The sequence below is a fragment of the Myxocyprinus asiaticus genome, chromosome 2 (assembly GCF_019703515.2).
Source record: "Myxocyprinus asiaticus isolate MX2 ecotype Aquarium Trade chromosome 2, UBuf_Myxa_2, whole genome shotgun sequence".
NCBI classification, from domain to species: Eukaryota; Metazoa; Chordata; class Actinopteri; order Cypriniformes; family Catostomidae; genus Myxocyprinus; species Myxocyprinus asiaticus.
Genome location: NC_059345.1, coordinates 14,986,376 through 15,005,248, shown reverse-complemented (window position 1 = coordinate 15,005,248; position 18,873 = coordinate 14,986,376). Strand labels below are relative to the sequence as shown.

At 37.0% G+C, this 18,873-nt stretch overlaps 1 protein-coding gene across 1 annotated transcript; it reads right to left on the bottom strand.

The window, feature by feature from the left end:
* Positions 1-1,702: 1,702 nt before the first annotated feature.
* slc25a22b (solute carrier family 25 member 22b) lies at positions 1,703-14,988 on the bottom strand. Its single transcript, XM_051715501.1, has 9 exons — positions 14,640-14,988; positions 14,504-14,559; positions 14,267-14,357; positions 11,377-11,434; positions 9,695-9,755; positions 8,969-9,128; positions 8,726-8,880; positions 3,456-3,531; positions 1,703-2,744 (listed from the first exon to the last, which is right to left on the bottom strand). Exons 1-9 carry the CDS (start codon positions 14,816-14,818, stop codon positions 2,591-2,593), a joined length of 990 nt encoding a protein of 329 aa, XP_051571461.1. The 5' UTR covers positions 14,819-14,988; the 3' UTR covers positions 1,703-2,590.
* Between the last annotated feature and the right edge of the window lie 3,885 nt (positions 14,989-18,873).

Sequence of the window (18,873 nt, the reverse complement as noted above, 5' to 3'; positions counted from 1 at the left end):
AGCACTTATACGAGCATAACTGGGCTGCCCTGTCAACACACACCTTTTTCCCTGTTGTTACCGAGCCTAGGGCTGTTACAGAGAAAGGTGTGATATTTTATGGCAACTATTCAGTGATAACGGTAATGTGACAGGTAATCGGGAGTTTTCTACATGTCATTTAATAAAAACATCACTTACAGCACCTTTAAAATCTGTGCAGAAAATGTGGGAAAAGTACAAAATAATTGTTTGTCCTTGCAATCAAATCAAAATGTAATAGCTCTATAATAATAAAACTTCCTCGGAAACAGCTTTCTTTTTCTGCTGACATCACTTAGGCTATGCAGGCGAATGGATGATTTTAAACTCTAGCCATAAAGCTATTTAGGCATTGTTTTAACTTTAGTATTTAGTCTGGCTCCATTCCCGTATGTAACAAGATTTTTTTCACATAAGCTCAAGGAAAGTTAATTTGAATTTTTTTCTTTTCTTTCTTTTTTTTTTCTGTTCAGATAAGACAAAAGAAAACATAATTCAATCAAATACTGCAGAGGACATGATTTTGCATGATTTTAATCTTAAAAACATTTTAAAGGTTAAAAATAAAAAGATTTATAACACTATGTAACACAATTTTTGTTCCTGGGTAGTAAGTGTTATTTCCTAATTGCTTGTGCCTCAAAAGTATAGAAAATGGATATTATTCCCCACAAACTTTGCTTTTGTGACCAGGACAATGATATTTTGAAATGTACCTATTTCCAATGAGAAAACAGGCGAATTTGAGTCTTTTTGTTCACATAAAGTCAGAAAAAAACAACATGTGAATCCAAAATCCTTCTCTATCTGTGGTCCGACGTAGACACCGGCTTTGACCTTTGCCTCAGACAGCTTAGGGAAGAAATCTTGAAGGTACTTGAAGGCTGCCGACTCCTTATCTAGAGCTCTGACAAACTGTTTCATAAGGCCCAATATGATGTGCAGTTGTGGCATCAGCACATTCCGGGGATCCACCAGTGGCTCCCACTTGACGTTGTTCCTCCCCACAGAAAACTCGGTCCTCTGTGGCCAGTCCCGCCTGTGTTAGTGTGCCTTGGTGTCCCTGCTGTCCCAAAGGCAAAGATAGCAGGGAAACTTGGTAAAACCACCTTGGAGACCCATCAGGAATGCCACCATTTTGAAGTCTCCTATGACCTCCCAGCTGTACTCATCATACTTCAAGGCGTTCAGCAAGGTCTTGATGCTGTTGTAATCCTCTTTGAGGTGCACTGAGTGAGCCAGGGTAGAGACGGGTACTTGTTACCATTATGGACCAGCACGGCTTTGAATATTACTTTAGTATAAATACATGTTAATTTGGATTCATATGTTGGTTTTTTCGGACTTCATGTGAACGAAAGACACATATTCACCCGTTTTCTCATTGGAAATAGGTAAATTTCTAAATATCACTGTCCTGGTCACAAAAGCAAAGTTTGTGGGGAATAATAGCCATTTTCTATACTTTTGAGGCATACGCAATTAGGAAATAACACTTACTAATTAGGAATAATTCTTTGTACTATGATAGAACATTTAAATATATTCATTGAATGAGCAGCATCTAAATAGATTCATAGCAAGCAACATGCTTCTAATAAATTATCTATACATACATACATACACACACACACACATTTTCCTTTACTTTTTTTACTTAAAACAACCAATTAAATCCATTTTCGTGTAAAATTTCAAGGTCAACTATAGTCATTCATCCTGTAAAGAGAAATCTGATTGTCACTACAACACAGTCTTTGACCTAAAACAATATGTTTTAATTATAGCCATCGCTGTAAATGGACAAACTTGACTCGAGTAAACAAACACAGTTGCTCATCAGTCTACAAACAATTATATTCAAATGTCAGATGAATCAGATGAATTTCAAATGTACAATGTATTCAGTTTGATTGAGTGATGTTAAAAAATATTTTTGACTTGAATAAAACCATTTAATTTAGGTGGTACCACATGAAGCAGTTTTGTAGGTCAAAAGTATAGTTCATCCAAAAATGAAAATTATCTTATCATTTACTCACCCTCATGCCATCTCAGATGTGTATGACTTTCTTTATTCTGCTGAACACAAATGAAGATTTACATTTTTTTTTTTTTTTACTTTTATACTTTTACTTTTATGCTGCCTTTATGTATATTCTGGAGCTTGAAAATTTTGGTCACCATTCACTTGCATTGTATGGACCTACAGAGCTGAGATATTCTTCTAAAAATCTTTGTTTCTGTTCAGCAGAAGAAATAAAGTCATTTACTGTACATGTGGGATGGCATGAGGGTGAGTAAATGATGACTGACTTTTCATTTTTGGGTGAACTATCCCTTTTTTTTTCAGTGTACTTTCACTCTAATATGTTTTGGCATGATACTTATAATAAGATTTTGACACAGTAACAATAAGTTTACTAGAGTATGATTTATTTTTTACTTTTTACACCTCTGATGGAAATGGTCTTCAAAGCAGATCTAAAACATATCATCTAATTATTATTGCTACAGTTTGAATACAAATAGCTGTTCCAAGATCAGTACTTCCAGTGTCAGTATAGATTCAGTGATTTTGTCCAGGCAGGAGGCTGAGAACAAATTCACCAACTCCCAGGAAGTAAACCACCTGAGCGATGCCAAAAAGGGGAGCAATGACCAATGCACGACAGTACGCCCCCTTCAGGAATGCAGATGGACCCTCATTGTGGAGAATCTTACTGTCAGGAAATTGAGAAAGAGAATAAAAATGAAAATAATAGAGAATATTTTGTGTTATGGGTAAAACTTAAAGAGTGTTTGTGGCAGTTTCAAAAGGTGGCATCCCACCAGCTGACTCGAAATAACTAGATTTTGTTCAGGAATGTCGTACTTACCAACTGTTTTAGCTGAAAACTCGCTCTCTTCTATCAACAGTCTGTCATTTCACCAATTAAGAATGGAAGAGGGTCGACAGACTAAATAACAGTCTATGACATTCCTCTTTGAATCCCTATCACACATTGCAAAGTCCCATTTTGGCAGCAAATCGTAAAAATGGAGTGCTCAATATGGTAGCTGTAGGAATGGCAGTCCCGCCCTTTAGTATAAAGAGCCTTAAGATGGCCTTTTTGTTAGAGTTTAATAGAGAATATTAGTTGACAGCCTCAGTCACCATTCACTTTCATTATATGGAGAGAGAGAGAAAAAAAAAGTGAATGGTGACTGAGGCTGTCAATCCCTAACATTCTGCCCAACAATACTTGTGTTCCAAGAAAAAAAAGAAAGTTCTACAGGTATGAAAACAAAACAGACGTGAGTAAATAATGACAGAATTTACATGTTTTGGGTGAACTATTCTTTTAAAGAGATTGTTTGTGAAAAAACTACCACATAAATCTGTTTAATTTAAGCATATGACTAAAAATCAGCTAGTGGGACGCTGGTCTTACCTGATACAGTCTTTAACTCCACTGTAAGTGTCCTCCTGACTTCGACGAGCCAAAGACTGAAGCCTGGTTTTTATCACTGCAGGCCAGATATACACAAACAAACACATACACAAAATTACACAATTAGTTTGCATTCACACAGTTATATTATATGCTTGTTCCCTCTTACAGATACTGGTGGCTTTGTAAAGAAACAAACAATCCATGATGTTACAGTATGTTTGATAACTTGATGTGAAATGTAAAGGAATGTAAGGAGTCATCCCTTTAAGAACTTATACACACACCTAGGCAAGAGGGTGTTCAAGCACTGTTTTAACAGGATTAGGTTTCTAAACCAGTGTTTCTCAATCCTGGTCTTGGAGGACCACAGCACTGCACATTTTGAATGACTTCTATATCTAACACAGCTGATTCTACTGATTAGTAGTGTTGTATATACTAGGTGTGTTCCATTCCGAAGTCCTCATCCCTAAGCCCTAAGCCCTAAGCCCTTCGAAGGCTTTACCCTCAAGAGTGAGAGTTTCAGAGGGTTGAAAGGTCTAGGGCTCAAACATATCGGTTATTCAGAATGCACTTCAGTATCTTCTACCCAAGCAAAAGGAGCTGTTACCAATGTTACCATTGCACAAGGTTGAGCTAATGAACACCGGTTAATTAGAAATATTTAGAAATATAACACATTATTTTGCCTTACTATTAAGTACTTTCGGAATGCAAACCAATAACAACAACAATAAAATGCTCTAAAACTTTTAAACTTCATGAAGCAATTTAAGCTTCATGTTAAAATATTTGTGTTTTATTAATTTTAAATTTAAACCAGTAAACAAAGTACAGTATATGTTTAATAAATAAAGAAATAAAATACCACTCTTTATACTCCTTTTATATTAACTCCTTTATTAGAATAGCAGATCAAGCGAATTTATAGTAAAAAAAAACAAAAACATAAGCATTAGCCACTTTCAGGGGTCACATGACGCTACGCAAGAAGCAGATGTGTGAGCGACGAGCTCTGCACACTTTGCTATATTTTTTATTATTTTCATGTTATAATCTGGTAAATTTGACACACCCAGTTACACAATTGCTCTTTGATGCAAAACATGGCAAAGAAGTCAAAATCCTCGGGCTCTGGAGACATTAAAAGACACTTACGTGTTCAGGATGAAAGCCCCAACAGGCCTACAGACCGGAGACTCGATTTGGATGGCACAGCGGGAGAGGAGATTCAGTGTCGGTGATGTTGACGAAGGTTCTTGCTGACTTGGAGGATCTCGCTGTAATATGTCGATCGATTACGGCGATGGAAACAAAATTCTCTGAGCTAGTTACAAGAGTGACTGATGTTGAGAGACGAATCAATTGCCTGGAATCTTCGGAGAGGAAATTAACCGCTAATCCGCCAGCGTCCAAAGTTGATTTTGAACATCTCCTTGAAAAGCTTGAAGATCTTGAGAATAGAAGTCGCAGGAATAATGTTCGAATTGTTGGAATTCCTGAGCATGAGGAGGGCAGAGATATGGTGAAATTCCTAGACGAGTTTTTCCCGAGTCTGCTCGTCATAACAGGCCACAAGCTGGAAATCGAGCGAGCTCACAGAGTCCCAGCTCACAGATCTGCTGAGGGAGACAGGCCCCGACCGATTCTGGCCAGATTTCTGAGATCATCCGATAAAGATCTTGTGTTGCGCCAGGCGAGGAGCAAAGAGAAGCTTTCTTGTAAGAACCATAATATTTTCTTGAAATATTAACCATAATATTTCCCGGACTTTGCGAACTTGACAAGAGAGAAACGCGATCGGTTCAAGGAATGTAAGAAACTCTTACATCAGCGAAAGATCACTTTTGCTCTGATGCTTCCAGCCAAACTGAGAATAGAAACGAAGGTCGGTCGCAAAGTATTTACATGTCCCAATCAGGCAATGTCTTTTATTGAATCAATGGGTGAGTAAACCATTGGGTGTTTCTCATGTGAGTGGGTCAACTCGCTGTACTTACTCTTGAGGAAGCTGGGTGACATTTTGTTTTTTTTTTCGTGTTGGCTCCACCGTGCGGCTGGAGCTTGATTTGTGAATAACACTTTTCCTTAAAGAAACTTTTGCATTGACGAAAGATTACTTTTGCATTGAAGTTCCCGGCCAGTTTGAGAGTGGACACTACAGATGACCGCAAAATATCTACATGCTCACACAAAGGATGTCTTTTATAAAGTTGACGGATTGTGTAAGTCATGGTGTATAACTTTATGGGGCCTCCGAGTGAACTGACTCGACCATCCGAGGAACCGGGATGCCGGTTTTGTTTCTTTTTGTATTGGTTCTGCCTAGCGGCTGGAGCTTGTTCTATTGAATAACACTCCTTCGGAACAGCTGTGGATTAATCTGTTTGTTCTTTGTGCTTATTCCTTCTGCTGGCTGTAGTTTGTCTTGTTGAGTTTTTTTACGGGAGATTGGAATGATTATGTCATCCACTGAACTCATGACAGCCAGCTCACTGAACATATCTGAATGTTTTATATCAGCTGGAATTTGTTTTGTGGAAGATCACACCTTTGAGACAGTTCTGTGAATGAATCTACACATTCTTTGTGTTCATTCTTCCTATTGACTGGATTTATTTTACAAAGTATTTTCTGTTATGTAATTCTGCCTCACAAATTGTGCAATCCAATGGCAAAGTTGTCGTGGGGGCTCGTGGACGTTCATGGACCTTTTGAATTTAAAGGGATTGTTTGTGGGGAAAGTTGGCGCTTTCGTGCGTGGGGTTAATGTGCACGTTTTTATTTTTTCTGTTTGTTTTGTTCGGGGGGAAGTTTGGGGTTTGATTGTTTCACTAATGGGGAATGTGGTCTGTATAATTTTGTTTTTGACACACAATTTATTTTTTCAACTATATCAAAATGTCAAATGTTAATATGAGTGTACTATCTCTCTCCACATGGAATGTAAATGGGTTTGGGCACCCCATAAAAAGAAGGAAGGTTATTTATTTTCTTAAATGTAAGAAATATGATATAGTGTTTCTTCAAGAAACACATCTTTCCCTGCAGGAAGCTGAAAAATTTGAGAAGATATGGGGTGGACATATTTTTTTTAGTACTGGCTTAGAAGGAAGTTCTTGCCCCTATCTCGCCACTGCAGAGCCTTTCGATCAAACTAGCCGGAGAGGTTAAGTCACACCCCGTTATTTTGCATTTGCACTCGATATGGACAAAAGTGTCCAGAGTGTTTAATTCGGATATTTATTTAAACGCAGCCTCGAGCATATGGCTGAACCCTAAACTATGTATTAATAAGTCCCCTTTCTGTTGGTCAGATTGGATTGTGAGGGGGGTTAATGCACTTGGTGACCTATATGATGGTGGAGTATTGAGACCTTTTGAAAATTTGGTTCAACATTTTGGCATTCCCAGATCTCAGTTTTATAAGTATTTACAGCTTCACCACCTACTCTGCACTGTTTTTGGGAGTGGCACGCACCCCCTAAAGCGGCAGGTGCTTTGGGAGAGGTGATTGCTGCTTTTGGAAAAAGCCATGAAGCATCAGTGTATTACTCCCTACTAATTCAGAGTCTGGGGGATGGAGCCTTGACTTCTCTCAAAAGAGTATGGGAAAAAGATTTGAATTTGGTATTGGAGGATGGAGTGTGGACTAAGATTCTTAAAAATGTCAAGTCTGTATCTAGAGATGCAAGGGTTCGCCTTATGCAATTTAAGATTTTACATAGATTTTATTGGACCCCCTCTAGATCATACAGGCTTGGTCTTAAAGACACACCCACTTGCTGGCGATGCCAATCAGAAGTTGGAGACATTACCCATGTCTTTTGGGGGTGTGTTAAGATCCAGGAGTTTTGGTTGAGGGTTTGGAGTTATTTGTGTGATGTTTTGAACATTCAGGTTTTGCTTTGTCCCAGACTCTGTATTTTGGGTGATGGGGCGGTCATGCATTTAGGGGATAATCACATAAAAAATTGGGTTCTTACCAGTCTCATGATCGGCAGGCAAGTAATTTTAAGGGGTTGAAAGTCAAGTAGAGCACCCTCTTTTTCGAAGTGGTGTGTGGAAATGGGGAGGGTAGCTGCATTTGAGGAAGCGGTAAGTAGAAGGCTGGGGTTTAGGGACTTATTTGTTAAAAAATAGGGCAAATATTTTGTTTTTTGGGGGGACTCTCGGGGAGGGGATGTGAAGAGTGTAGTTTAGTTTAATCATGTATGCTTATTATTATTTTATTTATTTATTTAGTTATATATATATATATATATATATATATATTTGTTTGGATTGTGTGTGTTATGTGGGACCACAGGGGTGTTCGTTAGGGGTCAGGGTGGGATCGTATTAGTGGGGTTTAAATGTAAAATGTTGATCCTTTATATATGTGTTGAGTTTTTCACTGTCATGTGCATATGAATCAATAAAAATGTTAATTACAAAAAACAAAAAAAACAAAAAGAAAAACAAACAATAGCCACTTTCAAACAGAAAGCCAGGGGTTTAAAAAGTTTGTAAAAAGTTCACTGTAATAATTTAGGCTTTTATAAACCATGGAGATGAAGGCATGTCACATGTTTTTGTTTATAGAAATAGAATGTGTTTACAGTCGTAGCTGGTTTAATGTACTGTACATTAAAGTTGGCAGACTTACAGACTTATGACATATGGTCCAGTTCCTGTCCGCTTGGTAGTGTATTGTCCATCATTTGAACCCGATACAGAAACATTTGTTTCGAAGGCCATCATACATGAAAATGCTGGAATTAAGTGAGAGTCATCACAATCACTGAGCCTCATGCAGTTAACATTTGTAGCTGTTGTTATTTTTTGCAATATTCATTTATAAAAACAACAAAGAGATTGATTCTCCCGATCACTTCATGTGCAGAGCACTCTTTGTGTGCCATGCAAATTTGTTGCTTATGTAGAGCATGCCAAATCAGTCACTAATGAGGTTCCATTTCAGTTAGTATGATGCCTATGTAGGTAGTATACAGCTCACTATTTGAACAGATACTTTATCTTGTGGGGAGAAAAAAACACACCATAATACCATTTCCTGTTTTTTTTCTGTTTTCATGAGGTACAATTTCTCTTTTGTGCATTATACCCAACTCTAGCCTGTGGTTAATTTCAGTGTATATTCATTCATTCATTTTTATTCATTTATTTATTTATTGGTTATTGGTCCTTGAAATTGGACTTCTAGTAGTTATATACACATCCCATCTCACTAAATGTGTCCATTTGTAGAGCGTAGGCTGTCTCACCATCCACAGGGTTAACAGCAACAGCTGCAGTGCAGCCTGCAAGACAGCCAGAGAGAAAGGAGATGTAAAACGGAGCCGAGCTGTAATCATTCCTCCTGCCCAGGCTGTTCAGGTTAGCAAACAGTGGGAAGTAGATGATGGAAAAGGGCACATCTCTGAGTGAGAGAAAGAGAGAATACAGTCACACCAATGTGAGATAAAGGATGGACAGAACACATTATGACCAATTGCAAGTCTGACTACCTTAATAGAGTGGCCCCCAATCCCTTGTAAAGACCAGCGATGCCTTTGTCCTTAAGCAGATCTTTAGAGAGCTGCAGGGCAGTGGGAGACTTCACCTGAACAAACCTCACTTTGGCTTCACCTCCTCCACACTGCTGGTCAGTCAGCTTCCTCTGGGCCTCTGTCAGAAATATTAGCATGCTGCTTACTGCATACTGCACAGTATACTGCATGTTATTTTTAAAACATAGGTTGCAAAACAGTATGTAGTATAAGTGATAAATGTATTACATAGTAGTATACTACACTGTTGTCACATGACCTCATTATTTTGCACGTTTATTCAGTGAGAGGCATCCAGTTATCTTAATGCAGTTATATAATTAAACATCGTTATGTTTGCTCCAGTTTTGTGTATAAATGTCTAAACTTTCAATCAAATAAAGAGTCAAGAAGATATTCCTTCAGTATATTTGTCACACTGGAAATGGAAGGTCAAATCAAGTGTATTGCACTGAGTTTACAATATACATGCAGTGTGATCTGGTTGTATACTGCACATTTAGGCAAATGTAGCAGGTCATCCAGGTTCCATACTTACAGAAAACTGCACATTGTGCATAGTATACATATTACATACAGCAAAAATAGTATGCATATTATGGTAATATGCTCTTCGAAACGAACTTGGCTATTGAGATGAGACATGTGTAAATTATAGCAGACAGACAGTTTTATATCTTTCACCTATTCTGCCAGCATCCTGCAATTGGATCTTTAGCATCTCCATCGGAGTGGTTACAATCACCTGCCAAAACACAAATAAACCACACAGACAGAAATAAGAGTTTTACGTAGATTAAAGGAATGTTCTGAGTTCAGTGCAAATTGAGTTCTATTGACAGTAGACTGTGACATGCTGTTGATTAACACAGACAATAATTATGGCTCATCCCTCAGTTTGTAAAAACACAATTTTCAGTAATGTACTTACAAGTGAAGTCACCGTCACCATTACTGTTCATAGAGCTTATCCCTGATGAAAAGACCAGAAAATCAACCTAGGCTGTTTTAAGATGGTCATTTCAGCAGGGTTAAGGGGTTTATGATGTTTTAGCCAACCTGGTCTCATTACAAAAACATGACTATTGCTACATTTTTGCCAGAACACAAAAACTAAGAATAAATTGCACTCTGTAATAGCACCGGTTATTTGCACATGCTGTTTGCACTGGTTGAGAGCCCCATTCACTTAAAGGGATAGTTCACCCAAAAATTAGAATCTAAAATATTTTTAGAAGAGTATTTCAGCTCTGTAGGTCCATACAATGCAAGTGAATGGTGGATAGACCGTTGAAGCTCCAAAAATCACATAAAGGCAGCATAAAAGTAATCTATACTAATCCAGTGGTTTAATATATGTCTTCTGAAGTGATGCAGCCACTTTTGGTGAAAAACAGATCAATATTTAAATGCTTTTGAATTATAAATCTCCACTTTCACTTTCAAAATGTGAAAGAATGTGGAAGTGAAAGTGGAGATTTTTTGGTAAAAAAAAGGACTTAAATATTTTTAAATAGATTACTTTTATGCTGAGTTCATATGCTTTTTAGAGCTTCAAAGTTTTGGTCATAATTTACTTGCATTGTACTGACCTACAGAGCTGAAATATTCTTCTAAAAATCTTTGTGTTCAGCAGAAGAAACAAAGTCATACACATCTGGGAGGGCATGAGGGTGAGTAAATGATAAATTATAAATTCATTTTTGGGTGAACTATACCTTTAAGGAATAATGCCGATCGGGCAACAGCGGAAACACAGCTACAAAATCGCCGCTCAACGCAATTTGCACGTGCGATTCCGATCTTGTGGGCCGATTCTGAGCGCGATATATTGCAGAAGATGCAGCAGATAAGCGCGATCTGACTCACTTTTTGATGTGAGTACACTTTATTGTGTGCGCTCATCAAATTGCGCTTTTCCATACAAATTGTTCACCTTAATTCAAGTGTTCTGAAGCAACTGTGTGAGGAACAGACCAAAATTAAACTTGTTATAAACTAATCACGTTCCCCTCTAATCTTTATTTATCTTAATGGGAGTAAAAATTCTAGTGTTTTTAGCACCACTCAGTGGACATATCACCTGGAAAATGCAGCGATGCATAAACAAATTAATGTTTATCGCCATTGCGAATATATACCTATAGTCACGTTCTTGTAATGAGGGTTAAGCAGATCTAGCTCGTCCAACAGCTGGTCTCTTACATTTCCAGAACATTCCTTTAAGAAATGCATCACTTAATGACAAATGTTGTTTGTGTGTGTGTGTGTGTGTGTGTGTGTGTGTGTGTGTGCACACGTGCATGTGTGTGTGTGTGTTTGACCCTGATGTGGGTCATGTGGGTGCCTTAGAGATAGTGACTAACTTGACAGGTGCCCGCTCCACAGCCAGCTAACATTTCTCTAACCAGCGTCAGCTTCTGTCTGGGAAAGAGCCAATATAACAGAGAGAAAGAGAAAGAGAAGAAAAGTTCTTCTATTATTTAAATTTTTTTTACATGATGACAAGACTGTTTCCACTGTAAACAAGAAGCACTAGGGTCTGTCGCTTAATGTGATGACATCACACACTCAAACACTTCAATAGTTAATTGCTTCACTGCAGTCTACTGAACTGTATTAATCATCAATTTAGCATTCTAGCTATAAGTCACCACAGACAGCTAAAGTATTCAAGGTAAGCTGAGTTATATTGCAATATCTATTCATTATGCAGGGGCTTATAGGCAGCTTTTATCAGATAAGCCCTAGTTTCAACACTCAACATGCAAATACAGCAGCTCAGTGGATTAATTCACTTTAAAAATAAGAAGTCGATATGAGACTTCAAATGGACTACACTATGCCCAAGGCAAAAAAGAATAAATTAAATAAGAGCATTCACTTTTTAAATCAGTGCAACTGTTAAATAAGTTATCAGACCTTCATTATGCCCTACTTTTGATCTCATTCCCTGTAAAATTAAAATTAGTCATAATAATTTGTGAATAAATGATTTTTTATGGGGGGAAAAAATCACAAAACTATACAATGAAGGTTTTAACCGAGAGGATAAATTAAATTCTCTGGATTCTCAAGGAAGAGTTTTCTACATAAATGTAAGGTTGGGGAAAGTTGTTACGTGTTTATCAGTTTAAAATTTCTATTGACCAAAACAATGGTTAGATATATTTTTTTTACCTTTTACATATTTACTGTTTCATGAATTGTTTCACATTTTTAATTTACAATTGTGCTCAAATGTTTGCATACCCTGGCAGAAACTGTGAAATTTTGGCATTGATTTTGAAAATATGACTGATCATGCAAAAAAACTGTCTTTTATTTAAGGATAGTGATCATATGAAGCCATTTATTATCACATAGTTGTTTGGCTCCTTTTTAAATCATAATGATAACAGAAATCACCCAAATGGCCCTGATCAAAAGTTTACATACCCTTGAATGTCTGGCCTTGTTACAGACACACAAGGTGACACACACAGGTTTAAATGGCAATTAAAGGTAAATTGCCCACACCTGTGGCTTTTAAAATTGCAATTAGTGCTGTGTATAAATAGTCAATGAGTTTGTTAGCTCTCACGTGGATGCACTGAGCAGGCTAGATACTGAGCCATGGGAAGCAGAAAAGAACTGTCAAAAGACCTGTGTAACAAGGTAATGGAACTTAATAAAGATGGAAAAGGATATAAAAAAAGATATCCAAAGCCTTGAAAATGCCAGTCAGTACTGTTCAATCACTTATTAAGAAGTGGAAAATTCAGGGATCTCTTGCTACCAAGCCAAGGTCAGGTAGACCAGAGAAAGATTTCAGCCATAACTGCCAGAAGAATTGTTCGGGATACAAAGAAAAACCCACAGGTAACCTCAGGAGAAATACAGGCTGCTCTGGAAAAAGACGGTGTGGTTGTTTCAAGGAGCAAAATACTTGTTGACCCCACTCCAAACATAGCGCTTATGGTTGTGACCATAAAGCTCTATTGTGGTCTCGTCACTCCAAATTACAGTGTGCCAGAAGCTGTGAGGCGTGTCAAGGTATTGTCGGGCATATTGTAACCGGGCTTTTTTTTGTGGCATTGGCTTCTTTCTGGCAACTAGACCATGCAGCTCACTTTTGTTCAAGTATCGTCATATTGTGCTCCTTGAAACAACCACACCGTACTTTTCCATCTTTATAAAGTTCCATTACCTTGTTACACAGGTCTATTGACAGTTCTTTTCTGCTCTCCATGGCTCATGACTATTTATACACAGACACTAATGGCAATTTAAAAAGCCACAGGTGTGGGAAATGAACCTTTAATTGCCATTTAAACCTGTGTGTGTCACCTTGTGTGTCTGTAACAAGGCCAAACATTCAAGGGTATGTAAACTTTTGATCAGGGCCATTTGGGTGATTTCTGTTTTTATGATTTTAAAAAGGAGCCAAACAACTATGTGATAATAAATGGCTTCGTATGATCAGTATCCTTATTGCATGATCACTATCCTCTTTGCATGATCAGTCGTATTTTCAAAATCAATGCCAAAATTTCACAATTTCTGCCAGGGTATGCAAACTTTTGAGCACAACTGTAGCTGAAAATATTTTAAATTGCCCGTGATACATTTTAAATACAAATATTGTTGATTTTTGTCGCCTTAAGCTAGTATTTTATATTTGAAAAAGGTATTCTTTCAATTCAGTGTCAACAAACAGCAGATTACCATTGTGACAACTTACCCCATATACTGGGACTGGATTTAATGAAGCTTTTTCTTGTGCAGTTACAGACAATAGCTTTTTTTGTCAATACATTAAGGTATGTGTCTGTACAGAAATTTACTTTAAAAAATAAACCTACCCAGAGAAATTTTAACTATTTACTTACAGTATATACTGTATTAAAACTTGATCATCCTGTTAGCTGACTGTGCATAATCCCACGTATTTCAAGGCTACTTAGTAAATAAATCAACAAATGGACATGAACTATTGATTTAAATTGAAATTGTTTAATTTTGTAAAGAAGCAGACTGTTGAATAATATGAGAGATATCTCAGCTATGTAGGAAATTGGCTGCCTTAGACAATGGTCATTTATATATTTTAGCAGTTATCGTACAAAACTATTTGACCACAGAATGCCATGATTGACCGATCAAAATCAAGCGCACAAAGCTGTGTAATATATAGCCTGTAAATGAGAGAGCGAGAGAGAGACAGAGAGCGAAACGAGGTTCTGTTTGTTGTTTTCATCATGTTTTCATTCTCACCCATCCTTGGAGAGCTGTTGTCTAAAGAAATCATTGGCGGCCAGTTTAATGGCCTTTTCTGGAGTTACCAGCGTCAGATTGACCGCAGCCCCTAGCAAAATGAAAGTGTTAAAAGAAATGAAAAGAGTGGAGCTTAAGAGAAAAGGAGAATAGAAAATGGAGTTGTTCTATCCATGAACAAAATAATCTACATGCACACAAATCCTCGCCTTGACATAATATGTCACTGTACTGTACCTCTGTACATTCCAAAGAACCCCTCTGATCGGATGGTTTTTATGAGACAGTCAGACCTGTGAATTAAACACATCCTCACACCATAAGTATCCATAAGCACAGGCATTAATCGGGTACAGGTTTTGCTCAAACATACATGCTACTGTAGATGCGAGATCCATTTTGCTGGTTTTGGAGGCGTGTTTTAGCCAAATCAATTGGAAACACGCAAGTGACGCCAATCAGTCCAGCAATGCCTCCATTGATGAGTTTAGCTGGCATGCTGAGAAAACATGGAAACCAAATTAATCCACTGTATGAAAGAAAACATTGCATCTAAGAAGACAACATCATCAACTTTATTTTGTGAAAGCATCATCTTTAAAGGCCACATAAATGCTATTATCTATTATTTACATTAAGCAATAGCTGTACTTGGTGTAGTGGGTCATTTCAAGTATGCAGTACAATTTAATATCCCCTGGCACTGAAAACTGGCAGTTTAATAAAACATATTCCAGATGATTCTTCATGTTCTCCTTTCTTGAATTGAAATCTTTAAAACAAACGTTTTCTTGGGAATATTAGAAAACAAATGTTTTCCTCAATGGTATATCCACAATATCACTTTCCATCGTACAGGTCTTGGAAAAGCCAGTTCTTTCAGGACATCATCCTCCAGGAAGTGACATAATTTTAGTAGGAAAACAACAGCACAAATATCTTTTAGCATTATTTCGAATTATTAGCAAAGGATTTTATGAATTCTGTAATGGTTTTGAGGTATTAGATGTTTTGTGGGACCCACTTTATATAAGGTGTCTTTAACTACTATGTACATAAGCATTGTTTTGCAATGTACTTATTATGTACATACATGTTGTTGCATTGTTCTTACATTTAAAGTACCTGCATTAAATTACATCTGTAGCTACAATGTTAACCTTAAAACCCCTAAACCTAACCCTACCCTAACCCTAAACTTACCCGTACCTCAAATTCAGTAGCAGCAAATGTTAAACTTGTGAGAATTTTGCAAATCAACATGTAGTTACACAAGTACTTTGTATTGTATTTATTTTAATGTTAGTACATAGTTGTTAAAGACACATAATATAAAGTGGGACAGGTTTGTGGTTCTCTAAAATATTTGTGTAGATAATTAAGTTAATAATTAATACAGTTTAAGTGTTTGAGCTTGCCCAGAGCATAATTCTGAAAGTCTGGTATGTATAATACTTCCTTAAATAACAGAGTTAAAAAAGTACTGCATAAGAGAAATGAAACTAGAAACATGTAATGTAATACATCTGGGATATATATATATATATAAAAATAAAAACAAATACAAATATTGTTGATTACATTGGGTTGCTCCACTGAAACTAATTTTAAAGAGTCCGATTGGGTAGAAACAGTTTCTCATGTTAGAAACTGTACATATTTACTGCTGTATATACGGTGATTATAACCATTTCCCTTTCAACAAAACTCACCTGATCTGCTTGTCAGCCATTGTAAAATAAAGGTAAGGCGATCAATGTAACTGTCAGCTATCTTTCGTCTGTCTTTCAGTCTTAATGCTGTGTATTAAATTTGCACATTCTTTTCAAATACATCTGAGATTTTGAGTTTTAAAAAACGTTGATCGAAATTGGGTTTGTTGTTGATGTTGGCCAGCTAGTTTCTTTCACTGCTCCAGTATTTGCAGTATTTGATAAGCAGGGAAGTCCAGCAATGCAAGAGAGAAGAAACTGGAACAGAGCAGGACTTCAGATCAGTTGACTGCCTCCTCTCTAAAGTGAAACTGAGATGCCTAGAAAAGTCATAATGAAGCTTAACATTAACATACCTTTGGAAAAGACAGGAAGAGGAAGATTACTGAATATCAATTCTAAAATATTCAACACAGTCACACAGATTTTCAACACAGAGTTTGATTGGTCAGACTTTTATGAGTCCAACACAGGGTTTGAGACAAAAACATAAATAATATCATCATTAGTTTAGACAAATCTTGCCTATATATTCCATTATATGTAGAATAAATTTTTCTCAACTGATTAGAAATATTTCTCTAAACTAAGTTTCTCTAACAGTACTGTTAAACACTGTCAATACTGTCAAAACTGATTTGCTGCTCTCCCCGCTCTGTCCATGCATGGCTACATGGATGGGCAAGAAGTTTGCCCAGAACAGAACCATACCACCAACACCAACAGATTTCTTCAAATTGTCTATGTCAATAAAAGTGTTCAATTGATGGGAGTGGCCCTGACTGAAATGAATGTTAATTTATAAAATAATGAAATTTAAATACAAATTTCTAAAGGTTACATTTCAAATATTACATCGTACACATATGTTGTGTGTATGATTTTCGAAGTGCTTTGTCATATTGAAAATAAAACGTATTATTAACTACAGCCAACGTATGAATTTCATTCCATTTTAATTCTACATCCTTAAAGGGATAGTTCACCCAAAAATGAAAATTCTCTCATCATTTACTCACCCTCATGCCATCCCAGATGTGTATGACTTTCTTTCTTCGCAGAACACAAACAAAGATTTTTAGAAGAATATCTAAGCTCTGTAGGTCCTCACAATGCAAGTGAATGGTGGCCAGGACTTTGAAGACCTAAAAAGCACATAAAGGCATCGTAAAAGCAATCCAAACAACTCCTGTGATTAAATCCATGTCTTCAGAAGCAATATGATAGGTGTGAGTGAGAAACAGATCAATATTTATGTACTTTTTTACTGTAAGTTCTCCTCCCTGCCCAGTAGGTGGCGATATGCACGAAGAATGAGAATCGCCAAAAACAAAAGAAGAAAAATAAGGAAGTGAAAGTGGACATTTATAATAAAAAAGGACTTAAATATTGATCTGTTTCTTAGCCATACCTATCATATCACTTCTGGAGATGTGGATTTAACTACTGGAATCATATGGATTACTTTTATGCAGCCTTTATATGCTTTTTGGACCTTCAAAGTTCTAGCCACCATTCACTTGCATTGTATTGACCAACAATTATAATTCTGCAGTCTGTTTGCTACCGCAATACAATTTAGCAATTAAATTGGAATTTAAAAGTGATTCTCAATTCAATTCAGAATGGCGTACAACCGTGCCACTATACCACACCACCTCCAAGCAATTTGTCCTCTCCTTCTTAGATGAACATGTAAGTTTCCTCTACAGATCTCAGAACATTTGCTCAAATGTATTTGTGTGTGTACATTTATGGGGTTGGTTTGAATTTATTGTTGTGTGTGTCCAAAGGAGTTTCTTTCTGTTTGTGTCTTTTAAACCAAGGATAAAATGTGTGTTTCTGCAACCATGGCAAATTCTGACTACACTGTAAACAACACAATGTTTTCTGGACTTAAAAACCATGTGCAGTAAGCACAGGGATTGGACACTTCAGAGCAGCAATATGCAGGATCAAAGACTGAATCTGACAGCAGCACAGAGCCGCAGCAGACTCCATCAAAGCTGCTCACGTACAGTCTGGCCTGTTCAAATAACCATTAGTGAAAATGCAGCATAGTGTCGCAGAAGACTGAGAACCACAAAAATACTATGACAATGAAAGGGTTTGCTCAGCCTTTATTCTGTAAAAGGATCCCTCTGGGGTGACAAATGCTCAATAAAGGCAGATTTGTGTGTGTGTGTGTGAGTGTGTGTGTGTGTGTGTGTGTGTATAGAGGTTTAACCTCCATTGTGGGGACCAAATGTCTCCACAAGGATAGTAAAACCTGAGATCACCTACATTGTGGGGACCAGCCAGCAGTCCCCACGAGGGAAATGACTTATTAAACGTACTAAACGATGTTTTTTTGAAAATGAAAAAATGAAAAAATGAAAAAAGGTTTCTGTGAGGGTTAGGTTTAGGGGATAGAAATTATCGTTAGATCCCTATAAAATAAATAGAAGTCTATGGAAAGTTCCCGCGATGATATAAAACCAAACGTGTGTGTGTGTGTGTGTGTGTGTGTTGGGAGGGTGACATTTGATTCTCTACCTTTCTTTTTTTAATACTAACTAATTATTGCTCCTTGAAATGATACTCAACTGTCCCAACCATACACTTTGTTCTTTATTTATGAATAAAACACCTGTTTCTCTCTCGCTCTCCTTTACTCTGTCTCTCTTTTTTTCTGTATGTTTGTGTGATAAAAGAGAAAGAGATTATATAACGTATTGAGTTATGAATCTTAAACTGTCAATTGTCTCAAATCATAATTGTCACTTTCTAAGAACAGGGTACAAACAGAGACAGAGCACTTGTATTAAATGAATGGGAGAAATAGGAACACCCAATGTGGTGGGTGTAGAAAAGGAAGTCCCTCCTTACAGGTAAAAGGGCCAATCACCTTTTTAG

What these genes read in the sequence shown, in the direction of transcription:
- slc25a22b (XM_051715501.1), bottom strand. Translation starts at nt 14,818, where the DNA reads ATGCAATGTTTTCTTTCATACAGTGGATTAATTTGGTTTCCATGTTTT. An exon ending in TCTCGCATCTACAGTAGCAT is followed by an intron (nt 14,560 to 14,639) that starts GTATGTTTGAGC and finishes TTTAATTCACAG; the next exon opens with GTCTGACTGTCTCATAAAAA. An exon ending in GTTCTTTGGAATGTACAGAG is followed by an intron (nt 14,358 to 14,503) that starts GTACAGTACAGT and finishes TCATTTTGCTAG; the next exon opens with GGGCTGCGGTCAATCTGACG.